The 18258-nt window shown below is 40.1% G+C and overlaps 1 protein-coding gene across 1 annotated transcript in view; it reads right to left on the minus strand.

The window, feature by feature from the left end:
- Window positions 1–18258, minus strand: part of LOC123751152 (uncharacterized protein C6orf132 homolog) — a 34686-nt gene that overhangs the window by 5150 nt on the left and 11278 nt on the right. Inside the window, exons 2-3 of the mRNA XM_069300888.1 lie at window positions 17609–18101; window positions 8543–8681 (exon numbers count right to left, since the gene is read on the minus strand). Of these exons, the coding sequence (XP_069156989.1) occupies window positions 8543–8681; window positions 17609–18101 (632 nt within the window). The remainder of the gene's footprint in view (window positions 1–8542; window positions 8682–17608; window positions 18102–18258) is intronic.

Genomic DNA, 18258 nt, shown 5'->3' on the forward strand with positions numbered 1-18258 from the left:
AAGCTATATGTGTGCCAGTTTTTTAATCCTATACCCACACTCATCTTACACATTCATCCCACACACACACTCATCCCACACACACTCATCCCACACACACCCATCCCACACACACTCATCCCACGCACACCCATCCCACACACACACTCCCATCCCACACACACACCCATCCCACACACACCCATCACACACACACACCCATCCGACACACACCCATCCCACACACACACCCATCACACACACACCCATCCCACACCCCCATCCCAAACACCCCCACCCCACACACCCGATTTCCAGTTGTATCTGATTCCAATATATATATATATATATATATATATATATATATATATATATATATATATATATATATATATATATATATATATATATATATGTCGTACCTAGTAGCCAGAACGCACTTCTCAGCCTACTATGCAAGGCGCTATTTGCCTAATAAGCCAAGTTTTCATGAAAAAATTGTTTTTCAACTACCTAACCAACCCTAACCTAACCTAACCTAACTTTTTCGGCTACCTAACCGAACCTAACCTATATAGATAGGTTAGGTTTGGTTAGGTAGGGTTGGTTAGGTTCGGTCATATATCTACGTTAATTTTAACTCCAATAAAATAAAATTGACCTCATACATAATATAATAGGTAGCTTTATCATTTCATAAGAAAAAAATTAGAGAAAATATATTAATTCAGGAAAACTTGGCTTATTAGGCAAATTTTGCCTTGCATAGTAGGATGAGAAGTGCGTTCTGGCTACTAGGTACGACATATATATATATATATATATATATATATATATATATATATATATATATATATATATATATATATATATATATATATATATATATATATCCGTCTCTCTCTCTGTTTATCTATATGCCCAACCGGCTCCCCCTTCACCAGCCTTACATAATGTATAAGGACACATCCGAAGCAATATGATATTGACAGCCGGGACTCTGGCAGCTCTCCGGTTTTAGTTCGTACTTTATTTTTTCATTATTTTTTTGTTTTTTACACTTTTCGTTCCTTTACTACATTGTTGATTGTAGTGACCTGAACGTGATGTATCTGCCAGGCACGTTCTCAGCTCATCATGGTTCGGTTGGTTGTGCGTGTGTCTGGGAGGTCCATGGCAAGGGAGGAGTGACAGTTCGAAACAACTGCATGACTTCAATATTTTTTTTCCAGTAAAATAAAATAGCGTTATTGTTGTTATTGAAGATATGCGTTTAGGTCCACGTGAACTGATCAATAGGTTTCGTTAGGGGGCCTGATAGCTGAGTGGAAGCGCTTCGAATTCGCTGTCCTGAGGTTCAGGGTTCGATCCCCGATGGGGGAGAGGAAACAAATGGGCTGAGTTTCTTTCACTCTGATGACCCCTGTTATCTAGCAGTAAATAGGTACCTGGGAGTTAGACAGCTGCTACGGGCTGCTTCCTGGGGATGTGTAACAAAATGGTCGAGGACCGGGCCGCGGGGACGCTAAGCCCCGAAATCTTCTCAAGATAACCTCAAAATAAGAAGCCTCTCTTGCTCATCTTGGAGAAAAGAATCTTGGGTCATCAAAATGACAGAATGGTCCCAGGTTCGCTCCCGGGCAGGCTAAGACGTTCAGATACGTTTTCTTACACCCAATGCCGCTGTTCACCTAGTAGATAAGTAATTATTGAAAAGGCACCAAGCCTGGGAGGCTATGTATTAGTAAATTGGTAAATAGGAGTTAGCCAGCTGTTGTGGTATGCATCCTGGGCCGGTCCTTTGTCTTGGAGGCCTGGTTAGGCCTAACTAGGCCTCAACAGCAGAAAATGATAATGTTCTGACCAAAAATGCACGAACCTAACCCACCTACCTAACCCTCACCAACCGATTTATAGAAAACGTGAATTTTTTTTAAACTACATTTCATAGAACGTTGTATTTTGTCCGTTGGTTTAACCCATAACGCACCATAAAGATGCATTGGTTAGATAGGACGGGCTATCGACAGCCGCCCTTCTGAAAAGGTCGGCGTTCGAATCCTGAATCACTATTCCTTCCCGCGGTCCTATCCTATAGCTCCTTGTCTTCATATCCCTTCCAAGTGGTGCTATATAGTCATACCGGCATAGTGCTGGCTCCTCATATTTTAGCCTTAGTCTATCTCATATCCCTTACTCATGTATACTCACACTGGCTTAGCGCTTTCTCATGATCATTTCCTTTCCTTGAATATGCGGAAATATATTTAATGTTGTTTATGTGGCTGAATTACACATATACAACTATACATATAACTCTGTATACATATTACTTAACCTACACATATATATGTGTAGTAACTGTGATTATTCTACATGTATAATATTTGGTTCTTATACCTTATACTCGTTCTATGTATTAATGGCTTTATATGTATTACAGCGTGTCCTACGAGTACTTCCGCTGTATCATATATGTAATTTATATATTAATATATATTATTATTTTTATCATTATTATTTTTATTATTATTAAACCATCGAATATCCGGATGTTCAATATTAATTTTTTTATCATTAACTATCATGCTTCTTATATACATATTAACATGTAAACTATATATATATATATATATATATATATATATATATATATATATATATATATATATATATATATATATATATATATATATATATATATATATATATATATATGCACTCAGTCCAACCAGCACTGGAAGGTATATAATATAACGGAATATATATGAATATAACGAAATATATCGGAATATCTATTTGCTTACGAGATGAGGATGAATTTGTCGGAGGAAAATGTTGATATGTTTGAACAGCTTACTCATTCCCCTCATGCTTGAAAAGCTTATACATTCTCCCATTAAGCTTAAAATATATCATACTTATTATGTCATATTATTACATATATATTACGTCCCCAAACGCTGAGCTTAGGACGAATCTGTTGCAAATAAAATTTTATAATAACTAATAATAATAACTTGGGGGTTGATATCACGTCACAGATCTATCTAATTAAGCCTACATCAAGAGGATAACATCAGCGGCATGTTCCAGGTTGGCCAACTTAAGAACGGCCATTAGGAACTTGTGTAAGGAATCATTCAGAACCTTGTATACCACATATGTCAGACCAATCCTGGAGTATGCAGCTCCAGCATGGAAACCGTATCTCACCAAGCACAGGACTAAATTGGAGAAGGTTCAGAGGTTTGCCACCAGACTAGTACCCGAGCTGAGGGGTATGAGCTACGAAGAGGGGCTAATGGAACGAAACCTCGCGTCGCCGGAAGACAGAAGAGCTAAGGAAGACTTGATCTCCACATGCAAGATTCTCAGAGGAATTGATAATGTAGATAAATTTTATTTAACACAAGGGGCACACGCACTAGGGGACACAGGTGGAAACTGAATGACCAAATGAGCCATAGAGACTTAGAAAGAACTTTTTTAGTGTCAGAGTGGTTGACAAATAGAATGCATTAGGAAGCGATGTGGTGGAGGCTGACTCCATACACAGTTTCAAGTGTAAATATGATAGAGCCCAGAAAACTCAGGAACCTGTACACCAGTTGATTGACAGTTGAGAGGCGGGACCAAAGAGCCAGAGCTCAACCCCTACAAGCACAACTAGGTAAGTACACACACGGGAAAAAAACACCCACCACTTGTATTGGAAACACTTAAATTCTCATTTTATTCCTATACCAGCTGACATCAACGGATAGCCCATCCTGTGGAATAAATTGCAGTTCAATTAAATGCTGCTCTCGTAGTATCAACTGGGATTTTTATTTGATTTGATTTATTTTTATTGCAGGAAGGTTGTAGTTCTCGTGCATTTCGTTTGGTGAAAAAAAATAAATAGATAAATGAATGGATTAAATGGCTGGATAGGCCTCATAGAAAACGTGATGGGTAATTAGAAAGGAGCTTTATAATAAACAGATTAAAGTTTATATTAAGTAAACAAATAGGGTGATTAATAGACATAGATAAAACAGAAATGAGTAGATAAATAAACACAACACATATAAATACATAGATAAGTGTGAAATCAATAAAAAGGCCGATAGCAAGATGGAACGGAAGTATATAGATCGATATATCAAGAATACATTCTGAAAATAGAACGGAAATAAATTACCTTTGAATGGAAGATACATTTTTAAGTCGTCTTATGGGGAAGAGAATCTTGGCAGCTCACACACCACAGTCATCAGTGTGAGTCTTTGCTGGGTTGTGAGTCTTTGGTGGGTTGTGAGTCTTTGGTGGGTTGTGAGTCTTTGGTGAGTTGTGAGTCTTTGGTGGGTTGTGAGTCTTTGCTGGGTTGTGAGTCTTTGCTGGGTTGTGAGTCTTTGGTGAGTTGTGAGTCTTTGGTGAGTTGTGAGTCTTTGCTGGGTTGTGAGTCTTTAGTGAGTTGTGAGTCTTTGGTGAGTTGTGAGTCTTTGCTGGGTTGCTGAGTATGATATAATGTGACTATATATATATATATATATATATATATATATATATATATATATATATATATATATATATATATATATATATATATATATATATATGTCGTACCTAGTAGCCAGAACGCACTTCTCAGCCTACTATGCAAGGCCCGATTTGCCTAATAAGCCAAGTTTTCATGAAATAATGTTTTTTCAACTACCTAACCTACCTAACCTAACCTAACCTAACTTTTTCGGCTACCTAACCTAACCTAACCTATAAAGATAGGTTAGGTTAGGTTAGGTAGGGTTGGTTAGGTTCGGTCATATATCTACGTTAATTTTAACTCCAATGAAAAAAATTGACCTCATACATAATGAAATGGGTAGCTTTATCATTTCATAAGAAAAAAATTAGAGAAAATATATTAATTCAGGAAAACTTGGCTTATTAGGCAAATCGAGCCTTGCATAGTAGGCTGAGAAGTGCGTTCTGGCTACTAGGTACGACATATATATATATATATATATATATATATATATATATATATATATATATATATATATATATATATATATATATATATCTGTGTTCCAAAACAAAACACTTACCATAGACCTTGGGTTCAGGGGGAACCCCAGAGGCTACAGGAATATTATTTAACCTCTAAGACTTACCCCAGAGACCTGAGAGGACTAGTGGTAGGGGGGGGTTAGTTATCGTACTGAGGACAACCACGAGTAGTTGAACTACGGCCGAGTACGCTACCAACCCCAGTTGGCATAGAAGGAATTCAATATCATTACCACAAGTCATAAGGAGTTGAAGTTTGCAACAGTAGCGCTGTTGATGAAGTGAGGGGGTGATGAGGTGCTGAGGGAGGGGGTGCTGATGGAGGGGGTGCTGAGGGAGGCGGTGTTGAGGGAGGGATGGTGCTGAGGGAGGGGGTGCTGAGGGAGGGGTGAGGTGCTGAGGAAGGGGGAGGAGCTGGGAGGTGTGTGTGTGTGAGAGAGAGGGGGAGGAGGAGTGGGGCTGAGAACAGAGAAGTCGCTGAGGGAAGAAGAAGAAGAAGAGGCAGAAGCTGAGAACAGAGGAGGTAAAATAAGGGAGAAAGACTCTTTAGGAATGGAAGAAGCAGAGAAAAGGAAGGAAAAGATGTATAAGGCAGAAAAAGTAGCAAAAAATAGCGAAAATGAAGAGACGACGTTTGATGATGATGGACATAGGAGAAGTGAAAGGCAAGCATAACAGAGGAAGAGAATGAGTATGAAGGAAAGGGAGGAAGGAAAGGTAAGGGGGGGAGGAGGAGAAGGAGGAGGGGGAGGAGGAGGGAAGTCCTTAAGCCTCCTCGGAGCCAAACTTGTAACTATCTCCTATAATCCAACGAAAATGGCGGCTCAATCTTGGATAACGAGCAGAGTTGGGCGAGTTTATGCTCGCTCGGGCATTGATTCAGGCGCCATTTGTGTCCTCTCTTGTATATTCGTATAGCTCCCGGGCGCCGCCTCTCCCTACACTCCATGCGGGGAGCGTGGCCCCGGGAATTATCGAGGGTAGGGGGGGTGTGGGGTTGAAGGGGGGAGTGGGCTACGGGAAAGGGGGGTGTCGGTTGGGGTGGGCATGGGGAGGGGTGAGAGAAAGCCATGGAAAGGGAGAGTAGGATGGAAAGGGAGGAGAGGGGGAGGATATTAAGGGAAAGGGGCGAGATGGAGAGGGGTGTATAGCAAAATAATGGAAGGGATTGATTGAAAGTGGAGTCTCTCAGTGAGAGAACACAGTGAGAGAGTGAGATATGAGAGAGGGGGGGGAGTGTTTGTGAGAGTGAAGGGTGTGAAAGTGAGAAGAAAGTGTGAAAGGGAGAGAGACACGAAGAAGACATTCAGTGTACGAGAGACGATCGTGAAGGATGAATTATGATACCTTACATTGCTCTGTTCCCGACGTCCACCGCTAGTCTCTGACACACTCCTCTGTCCATCGACAGAGGCCGTCGCTGTGTCCCCCTCCTCTTTAGTCTAGTATCATTCCATACAGTATTATTATTTTTTTATCCTGCGGTCCATCTCTAACATCTAGAAATGTTTGACTCCCCCCAACATATCCCAACCAACATGTCCACTCATGTCCTAACCACAGTTTCCCTGCCTTACCCCTCATGTCCCAGTTTACATTTTCTTTCCGTGCCCTATGTCCTCATCACCAGGTTCTTTCCTTTCACCACGTCCTAATCAATCATTTTCTTCCCCTACCTGTCACCTTAAACACCACGTCCCATCCCTACACCTTATCCTGATCACCAAGTCCCTTCCCTATACAAGTCCTGACACTCTAATCACCAAGTCCCTTCCCTGTACAAGTCCAGACACTCTAATTATCAAGTCCCTTCCCTGTACAAGTCCAGACACTCTAATTATCAAGTCCCTTCCCTACACAAGTCCAGACACTCTAATCACCAAGTCTTCCCTATACAAGTCCAGACACTCTAATTATCAAGTCCCTTCCCTACCACTAATCACCACGTCCGTTCCCCCCACGAACTATTAATTTAAAAGCACTTACCTTGACAAATTGCAAATAATTAACCTGGCCTTTAATTATCTGTAGACAAACGTGCTGAAAAAAAATATTAAAGTGAATAAATGAAGAATTAAATTATATATATGGAAATAATAATAATAATAATTAGTCGAAATAAGAAAAAATTTTGGTAATATAATGTTCCACAGACACAAAATAATATATCAAAAAACCTCCAAATCAGACTTCAAGGCTGTATAATAGAACAATGCAGGTTTCCAATAAGCTTAATTTATTCCCAGAGTTGGGTTAAAATTGGTAAAAAAAAAAAAAATTCTTGGGAAAAATTTTCCCAGCTTTTCATGGACAATCCTTTTTGAGCCGGGGGACAGTTTTTTGACAACACTCATGTCACTGTAGGAGGCATTCATGTTCCTGGGAGAGGTGAGTAAGTGGTAGTGAGAGGTGAGTCAGAGAGGTGAGTATACTTCTCTAGTATACTGTCACTTAGGATGCATTTTTACCTTAATCTGAAAAACAGAGAGAGTTAGAGAGAGAGAGAGAGAGAGAGAGAGAGAGAGAGAGAGAGAGAGAGAGAGAGAGAGAGAGAGAGAGATAAGGGAAGGGAAGGAATTGTCAGGGGGAAAGGGGTCAAGCCATTACGACTAAATAGCACTGGGAAGAGGGTCAGGATAAGGATTTGGGATGGGATGGGGGGTAGGAAGGAATGGTGGTCAACCACTTGGACGGTCGGGGATTGAACGCCGACCTGCATGACGCGAGACCGTTGCTCTCGCGTCCAGTCCAAGTGGTTGGGCAAACAGAGAGAGAGAGAGCGAGAGAGACAGAAAGAAAGAAAGAAATAAAAAGAAAGTTTCTTTCTCTCAAGATGAACCAACAGAGAAAGAATACTGTCTTGTATCGGGAAGGTGAAAGGCATTCAAGTATAAAATGTTCAATATTACATTTGTATCAGAAATATTTGTGTCAATATTTTTAACATATACTGTTATGTATATAATATATGTTACACACACACACACACACACACACACACACACACACACACACACACACACACACATACATACATACAATGTTCGCGTACGAGGGGTACGCGAATAAGGGGACACAGGTGGAAACTGAGTACCCAAATGAGCCACAGGGACGTTAGAAAATACTTTTTCAGTGTCAGAGTAGTTAACAGATGGAATGCACTAAGCAGTGATGAGGTGGAGTCAGCCTCCACCACATCACTGCCTAAGGCATTGCATCTGTTATCTACTGTCACTGAAAAAGTACTTCCTAACGTCCCTGTGGCTCATTTAACTGCCGTGCCTTCCTTCAGATATACACGTATCTACCTCACAGTACAGCTGAGGGAGGTAGGGCAGTCACCTTCAGGGAGACCCAGAAAACTAATAAGTACAGAGACATCAAACTCTATTACAGATTCGTGCCAATAGGCTCCGTCGAGACCCCTAGGCTCCCCTAAGGTAATTGTGCACTTAAATAAAATCCGTAAAATAAAGTGGGTGAAGAACTCAATTGGCAAACTACAGACTCAAGAGCAGCAAAGTTTCCTTTTCCAGCGCCTCAGTGTCGCGATCCAGAGAGGAAATGCGTGTTGTATCTTGGACCCGCTCCCCATCTCTGAAGAACTGGCTATTTTTCACTTGATTTTCAAGTGTGTTTTCTGTAAACTGTATCACAATGTAATGAAACTAATCCACAAATAAATTAGAGATACGAATGAGCTGAAACAAGTTATTCCATTAGCCATAAAATTTCTTAATTCTCACAGCAACATTAAATTCCACAGTCTTTTAAAATATTGAGATTCGAGTTAGAGTTGCGTTTCATGTTCCAAATTGATGGCAGTTAATTTATATGAGTTAATCTGAATTACTGTGTTCTATTAGGGGTTTCTGAGATTTATGTTTGGGATAGAGAGATAAAAAGCAAGCGATAGAGAGAGAGAGAAAGAGAGAGAGAGAGAGAGACACAGAGAGAGAGAGACAGAGAAAAAAACAAGCAAGAGAGAGAGAGAGAGGGAGAGAGAGAGAGAGAGAGAGAGAGAGAGAGAGAGAGAGAGAGAGAGAGAGAGAGAGAGAGGATGGTGTGCTAACCGCAGGGACAAGGAAGGATCGTTAACAAGTTTGCCGGAGCGCAAGTTTTAGGGAGAAAAACAGCCACAGATTCCAGTGTTCTGCTCTAATTATAGAAATTAAGCCAAAGTCTATTTTTCAGCCGCTCTTCAGGCCATTCACAGTCGTTTGCTGCATTGTTCCTTATGCTGAATATATTATATATATCATATATATATATATATATATATATATATATATATATATATATATATATATATATATATATATATATATATATATATATCATATATATATATCACATATATATATATATATATATATATATATATATATATATATATATAAAACCAAGGATGAGGTGAAAGTAAAGCATCTCACTTAAAGTACCATTGTATCTTGTCACTCTCCTGTTTGCATGAAAGCTGGGTTACTTTGCGATAATTTCGGGGCTCAACGTCCTCGCGGCCCGGTCTTCGACCAGGCCTCTTCGTTGCTGGACTGGTCAACCAGGCTGTTGAAAGCGGCTGCTCGCTGCCTGACGTATGAATCACAGCCTGGTTGATGAGGTATCCTCTAGAAGTGGGGTAGTATGTTGAATATGTATTATATTGATAAATATCCTATCTCTCTCTCTTTCTCTCTCTCTCTCTCTCTCTCTCTCTCTCTCTCTCTCTCTCTCTCTCTCTCTCTCTCTCTCTCTCTCTCTCTCTCTCTCTCTATCTATCTATCTTTCTCTCTCTCTCTCTCTCTCTCTCTCTCTCAGGATCCACGATCATTCCATTAAACTGTTGTTACAACTCTACAGACAAATATCCATTAAGGTAACCAAAAACTCACGTAACAGATTTAAACCAATTTAACATCAACATTTTTCGAAATAAATGTTTATACTTTTTCTCAATATATTTCGGACTATAAACTTGTGAAAGTATTTGAAAAAAAGTAGTGAAAGCATTTGGCGTGTAATTACGCCTCTAGAGTTGCATAGTTAAGAACATTATAAAAAGTTTGAAATAGTTACTGAGCATAATTGATAATATTTTTTTATTTTGTCCTCAAACAAAAACAGTGACTATGTTTAATTGTAAATATCATATTTTTTTAATAATAGTAACGAATACTATAATATTTAGTTGTAGCTGTTAAAATTGTTGTTACTGATGTTGTTACTAATATTGCTTCTACAACTACTTCTTCAACGACGACAACAACAACAACAAACACAACACTAACAACAACAATTTTAACAATTACAACTACTAATTCAGGTGACGATAGTTCATTTGTTATCCCGAAGCTTACCAATAAGAATCACGTACAACAAACACATGTGTTTATAAACATACCGATTGGTTCTACACAACAAGGAACAAATACAATTGCTGTGTTTGTGTTTGAGGACAATTTGATGGCAAACTTAAAGAAAATGTGAAGATAGACGGTGAGTCTTCCTCAGCAGATCTCTCAGCATGTGAGGCTCCCTCAGTTGACCTCTGAGTATATAAATTTACCTCAGCTCACCTTTTCTTGCAAGACTCATTCGACATACCTTCAAAGTTTTAACGCTTCCTCAGAAGATTTTTCAATCAAGCTACCCTTCTAACTCAGCAGTTCTTAACTCAGCAACGCTTGACCTGAAAATTCGGAAAATACAGGAATATTTTTCTGTCCTAACCTTTCAGCCAAGTTCCATATCATAGACCTCCCACAGCCCCTCAAATCTGAAAACAAAAGTTTTCAGATTTTCAGGATTTTTATTGATGTTTCTGTCCCAACTAAGGATGGACCGAAACGTCGGTATATAATAATTTTGTTTTTTGTCCAATGTGTGGAGTTGGGTGTCTATAATGACCAAACCACGTTGTTTGTGTCTTACTCTGTTTGTTTTGTATCTTATTTGCATTTGATAGGTGTGCGGTATTGGTACTTAGGTAGTAGTGACCATGGGGGAAGTATACGGTAGAGAAAGTATAGCTTCCTATTATTTATTTTCCTTTTATTTAATAAGCTTCTTGACTCGTTATAACATAAGAGAAAGTTGCATTATAAACTCGTTAACATTGCGTTAACCGCCTGAAATAAATTATTGAATATAATGCTGTTATTTTTTTACGATGACATTATGTTATTTTTAATATTTCTTTGCGAGGAGAAACACAATTGCGAGGTTCGTAAGATATCGAGAGACTTACGATCGTTAGAATATAATTTACGAACACTTGGTTAGAAATCGATTGTTTTTTTGGGTTTTAAGTTATGAATTTATTCCTTTTTTTATCACTTTTGTAAGTTTAGGGTTTTGATAGTTGATTACGTTGTAAGTTTCAGTTTATGCTCTTTGCTGATCACTTAGTAAGTAGTTTAGGATTTTGACAGTTGTTGACCACTTTGTAAGTCACAGTGTGTTTGATGGTGATTACTTTTTAAGTTATAGTAAATTTGTTGTTAAGTACTTCGTAAATATATTCGTCGTTAAGTCGCTTCAACATTTTGTATTTAATTTTGTTCTAGTTTGAATAAAATGCAAATAAATGCTTCATATCTCATAGGATTCGTTTGCAGTTTCATTAAGTTGTATATTTTGTATATTTTCTTGATAGCTAAAAGCAGCTCGTCCTTATAGGCAATGGCCAAATGCTCACTAAATCCTGTTAAACCCTTCCCCCCCCCCCCCTTGTTAATAAATCAAAAGCTATTCACAAACGACTCAATGACCTTCGAACTTTTTTTCGAGCACTGCTTCACTTACTTGCTCCGTTCGAATAGCACTACTGTAATTAATGCTTCAGCACAAATACGAATAATTGTCAAAACAACGTTAATTCGTAATCTAGCCTATTCCAGGCCTAATTATACACTAAATACATAAAACTAAATCATAAATATACCTGAGAAAATACAGGTATTGAATCCACAGTACATTATTATTAATGAACGTGCCTTCGAGTCGACTATACAGCTCTGACCAACACACAAACATCCTTAGAACGCCGTATAGTTAACAGAATTACCACTCACCCCCAGCACCAAAAACCACCAACAACAGACACCTCAACCACAACCTAACCACCACAACCACCACCCATCAACCAGGGGAGAGAAAAAAATACACCAACACACACACAACCCAGGCAATTACTACATATAAACACTCACATCCGGCAGATCTGCAGCCATTAAAACTTACTGTTTATGCTCTGGCCCGAGCACAAGCGACGCTGTCACGGCAGCACTCGTTACGGTAAGTGCTCGAGTCATGTGAAGCAGTTAAAGCTTATTAGTTTTCCAGATTAAACCAGAGGAAATGTGGTCAGGAAATACGAGGTTGAAAGAATAAATGGCAAAAGCTTAATGGGAAAAATACCAGTGTATTTCAGGAGCATTTAAAGGATCATACATTAGCAACATTTGCGGAAATATATAAATAAAAAGCATTGGCAAGGCTTAAAAAAGACAAACCTAGCAAAATTACCTCTTAGAAAAGAGACTAACCATTGGTAACACAGAAAAAAACACATTGAAAACAGAAACAAAAGATTTGGTAACACTTACATAAAAGACCAAGCTTTTGTAACTTATAGAGAAAACTATAAAATGAGATTATGAAAGCAATTAGTTAATTGGAGATTTTTTCGCAGCTTGAGGCCGACGTTGTTGTTGATGTGTGTGTGTGTGTTGTGGAGAGAGAGAGTGTGGCTCTGACAACACACTCCTCAGTTTGGGCAGCTCTGACAACACTACTCCTCAGCTTGGGCAGCTCTGACAACACACTCCTCAGCTTGGGCTGCACTGACAACACTACTCCTCAGCTTGGGCAGCTCTGACAACACTACTCCTCAGCTTGGGCTGCACTGACAACACTACTCCTCAGCTTGGGCAGCACTGACAACACTACTCCTCAGCTTGGGCTGCACTGACAACACTACTCCTCAGCTTGGGCAGCTCTGACAACACTACTCCTCAGCTTGGGCAGCACTGACAACACTACTCCTCAGCTTGGGCAGCTCTGACAACACACTCCTCAGCTTGACCAGCACTGACAACACCATAGCCCAAACAGTACCACAGACACAATAAATATCTGGAACACCTCGATGCTCAAACAGCAAGCAAATTGCTTCATTATATCAAGATCTTGCAAACCTCCGCGTGTTACAATCTCTACTGTGAACTGCTCTATGCACTTAGCCTCCATTCTCTCTAAATATTTTCTGCAATATTGCTACCCACTACGACTTCTAACAGCCTGAACGAGGAATTAGCAGATCAACAAGAGTAATCTAAGATTAATGTAATCTTACATTAATCCCAGATTTGGAACTAGGTAGGAAATGTTTGCTTTAACTAGGACTTGTTTCTGGTGTAATTCGTCAATGGTGATCACTGATACGTAGATGGGAGATGCATATATATGTGATAGATAATTTTAGAAGAGGCATGAAAATGAGAATACTTGTTTGAAACACAAGTAATAAACTTATATGTATAATATAAATTGAGTTATATAAAACGTGATATTTTAGTACAAGTGTTTATAATTTTGGTATAGTTTTCTATAATTTGTTCCATTAGATATATATATATATATATATATATATATATATATATATATATATATACATACATATATATATATATATATATATATATATATATATATATATATATATATATATATATATATATATGACAGTGTCAGACCACGGAGGAAAATTGAAAAGCACTCCTTCTGAAGATGTATTAATATACGAAAGTACTTAAGGAAATTCCTGTTCCAATTTTCCCCCGTGGTCTGGCACTGTCACATTTTTAATCACGTGTTTATTTTCGTGATATACACACACACACACGCACACACACACACACACACACACACACACACACACACACACACATTGACACATTCACAAAAATGGAATGCACTTGGGGAACAGGTTGTGGAACCAAATACTATTCATACTTTTAAAACTAGGTATGATAGGGAAATGGGACAGGAGTTACATATATATATATATATATATATATATATATATATATATATATATATATATATATATATTGAAACACGCATTATCAAGCTTCTGTCAAGCTTCTAAGAAAGTTACTGGATAGCAAAGCTTGAAATCAATAAAATCAATATTTTCAAATTCCTTATCAAAGAACTGAGGATTAACAAGTCGAAAAGTTCTCAGATACTTGGAGGAAAAATTAGTTTCTTTAACATTATATGTACGTCCAGAGAAATAATGAACAATTGACAAAATATTAGTAGATTTCTATAAACAAAAAACTTAAGAGAAAATTTTCTCTGTGAATTAGTTTATATTTAAGATATCTAGTTTTTTTAATAATATATATTTTAAAACCATCGATACATCATACAATAAAGTTATAACCTAAGAATTTTAGTTTACTTGCCAATTTAAAAGCAGAACATTTTTGAAACCGTAACATCCTTTCAGACCAACACAAATATCTCTATAACTACCCGCGTGCCGTGACAAGGGGGCGGGAGGGGGTGTTTGGGGACTCAGTGTAATCACTATACCCCCGAGGGGCGGGTTGACACTGAATACATCATGTTGGATTGCAAGAATAAGCACAACGAATAATGGAAAAACATTTGGGCACGTGCTAACTCCTAACGCAACTAGAAAATAAAGGGATAAACGTGGCAGACAGCAGTTAAAAATATATTAGCACTTTAAGGCAGAAATAACTGCAAGAGCTCTGCTCCCCCTTATAACTAATTCGCAATTTTAGATTTAGTGAATAGACTCTGGTGAGAGGCAGAGTTAGTGAGAGGCAGAGCCAGTGAGAGGCAGAGCTAGTGAGAGGCAGAGCCAGTGAGAGGCAGAGCCAGTGAGAGGCAGAGCCAGTGAGAGGCAGAGCTAGTGAGAGGCAGAGCCAGTGAGAAGCAGAGCCAGTGAGAGGCAGAGCCAGTGAGAGGCAGAGCCAGAGAGGCAGAGCCAGTGAGAGGCAGAGCCAGTGCGATACATATCAGGAGACACGACAACTAACACACAGAGGTGCGTGATACTTTACGAAAGAGTGTCAACAGAAATGATGTGCAACGACAGTGTATTTCTGCAATAAAATGTTTAATATATATATATATATATATATATATATATATATATATATATATATATATATATATATATATATATATATATATATATATGCGAACAAGCCTGAATGGTCCCCAGGACATATGCAACTGAAAACTCACACCCCAGAAGTGACTCGAACCCATACTCCCAGAAGCAACGCATCTGGTATGTACAAGACGCCTTAATCCACTTGACCATCACGACCGGACAAAATGAGGTGATAGCCGAGGCTATTTGAACCACCCCACCGCCGGCACTCGGATAGTTATCTTGGGCATAGCATTTTACCAAATCACCTCATTCTTTGGGGCAACACGTGAGGAACACAAATGCGAACAAGCCTGAATGGTCCCCAGGACATATGCAACTGAAAACTCACACCCCAGAAGTGACTCGAACCCATACTCCCAGAAGCAACGCATCTGGTATGTACAAGACGCCTTAATCCACTTGACCATCACGACCGGACAAAATGAGGTGATAGCCGAGGCTATTTGAACCACCCCACCGCCGGCACTCGGATAGTTATCTTGGGCATAGCATTTTACCAAATCACCTCATTCTTTGGGGCAACACGTGAGGAACACAAATGCGAACAAGCCTGAATGGTCCCCAGGACATATGCAACTGAAAACTCACACCCCAGAAGTGACTCGAACCCATACTCCCAGAAGCAACGCATCTGGGAGTTGACCAGGCCTCCTTTTTGTTACACCCCCTAGGAAGCAGCTCGTAGCAGCTGTCTAACTCCCAGGTACCTATTTACTGCTAGGTGAAGAGGCATCAGGGTTTGCCTCACGTGTTGCCCCAAAGAATGAGGTGATTTGGTAAAATGCTATGCCCAAGATAACTATCCGAGTGCCGGCGGTGGGGTGGTTCAAATAGCCTCGGCTATCACCTCATTTTGTCCGGTCGTGATGGTCAAGTGGATTAAGGCGTCTTGTACATACCAGATGCGTTGCTTCTGGGAGTATGGGTTCGAGTCACTTCTGGGGTGTGAGTTTTCAGTTGCATATGTCCTGGGGACCATTCAGGCTTGTTCGCATTTGTGTTCCTCACGTGTTGCCCCAAAGAATGAGGTGATTTGGTAAAATGCTATGCCCAAGATAACTATCCGAGTGCCGGCGGTGGGGTGGTTCAAATAGCCTCGGCTATCACCTCATTTTGTCCGGTCGTGATGGTCAAGTGGATTAAGGCGTCTTGTACATACCAGATGCGTTGCTTCTGGGAGTATGGGTTCGAGTCACTTCTGGGGTGTGAGTTTTCAGTTGCATATGTCCTGGGGACCATTCAGGCTTGTTCGCATTTGTGTTCCTCACGTGTTGCCCCAAAGAATGAGGTGATTTGGTAAAATGCTATGCCCAAGATAACTATCCGAGTGCCGGCGGTGGGGTGGTTCAAATAGCCTCGGCTATCACCTCATTTTGTCCGGTCGTGATGGTCAAGTGGATTAAGGCGTCTTGTACATACCAGATGCGTTGCTTCTGGGAGTATGGGTTCGAGTCACTTCTGGGGTGTGAGTTTTCAGTTATATATATATATATATAATTGGTTATCACGAAGCACTTAAATAACTGTATTGGTCTCTGTGAAAATATGTTATTACGACCACTAAAAAATCTTGAGGAATCGGAGCAGATATCTCCCACATGACAGTGAAAAATCCCTGCGGATGTCTCTATAAATGCTAACATTTCTTAGAGCATATAACTTAGGCTAGTCCGAGAATCGTCCTATGTCCGTCCCTTACCCCAGACCGTTCCCCCTGCAAAGTTGAGTAAGGCTAGCCCCGGGCGTCTGGACCCCTCAACAGACATATAGCGACACAGGAAAACATTCTCATAATATTCCTTCATCCTTCGTAAGATTTTGCTGTGTATTTAGTAAAGTGTCGTATTAGAAGCAGGTCTTTGACCCGCGCGTGTGTGTATATTCGTTTAAGCGAGTCGCGGTATCGCGCAACATCTGGCATCAAAACATCGTCTGTTGCCTATTAAAATGAAACGAGGCGACATTTGCTTTGTACTGGCTTCATATAAATGCAAATTGTCGAGGCCTGGGTGAGGGTGTGGGGGGGGAGTGGTGATCCTCTTACAGCTGCTGATGGAGGAGCTTCTCTTCTCTGCCTCTGACACACTCGAGTAATTATACCATATCTCCTCTATATGAATATCTCCTCTATATGACTATAACCCCCCCTTTCCCAAATTACTGCCCCTTGCCCCCCCTTCCCCTTTCCCTCCTTTACCCCCCTCTGATGTCATTGTTTTAGTTAGTTCTGATAGCTATTTGCCTCCTTTCTTTGACTCATTTCTCATTCTACTTCTATTCTCGACACTTTCAGTCTGTTCTCTATTCGCTCTTTTTTCGCGATCTTTCACTCCCTCCCCGCCCTCATCTCTCTACCTTTTGTCTCTCAGGCCCCCAGGAGGCCTGAGATGTGCAACAGGAGGGTCTGAGAGGTGCAACAGGAGGTCTGAGAGGTGCAACAGGAAGGTCTGAGAGGTGCAACAGGAGGCCTGAGAGGTGCAACAGGATGGTCTGAGAGGAGCAACAGGAGGCCTGAGAGGTGCAACAGGAGGTCTGAGAGGTGCAACAGGAGGTCTGAGAGGTGCAACAGGATGGTCTGAGAGGAGCAACAGGAGGCCTGAGAGGTGCAACAGGAGGTCTGAGAGGTGCAACAGGAGGTCTGAGAGGTGCAACAGGAGGTCTGAGAGGTGCAACAGGAGGTCTGAGAGGTGCAACAGGAGATCTGAGAGGTGCAACAGGAAGTCTGAGAGGGGCAACAGGAGGCCTGAGAGGTCCAACAGGAGGTCTGAGAGGGGCAACAGGAGGTCTGAGAAGTGCAACAGGAGGTCTGAGAGGTGCAACAGGAGATCTGAGAGGTGCAACAGGAGGCCTGAGAAGTGCAATAGAATTCACACAAAAACATTTATCTAGTCTTCATTAAAGTGTCGATTATAAAGAACTAAACAAAAGTGGCTTTAACCTAAAAGGCATTCACCAACAATTCTTTCCCAAAGCGGTTTGTTGAGCCTTTTTATAGATCCTCCGCC

This window comes from Procambarus clarkii, chromosome 45, assembly GCF_040958095.1.
Source record: "Procambarus clarkii isolate CNS0578487 chromosome 45, FALCON_Pclarkii_2.0, whole genome shotgun sequence".
Classification (NCBI taxonomy): domain Eukaryota; kingdom Metazoa; phylum Arthropoda; class Malacostraca; order Decapoda; family Cambaridae; genus Procambarus; species Procambarus clarkii.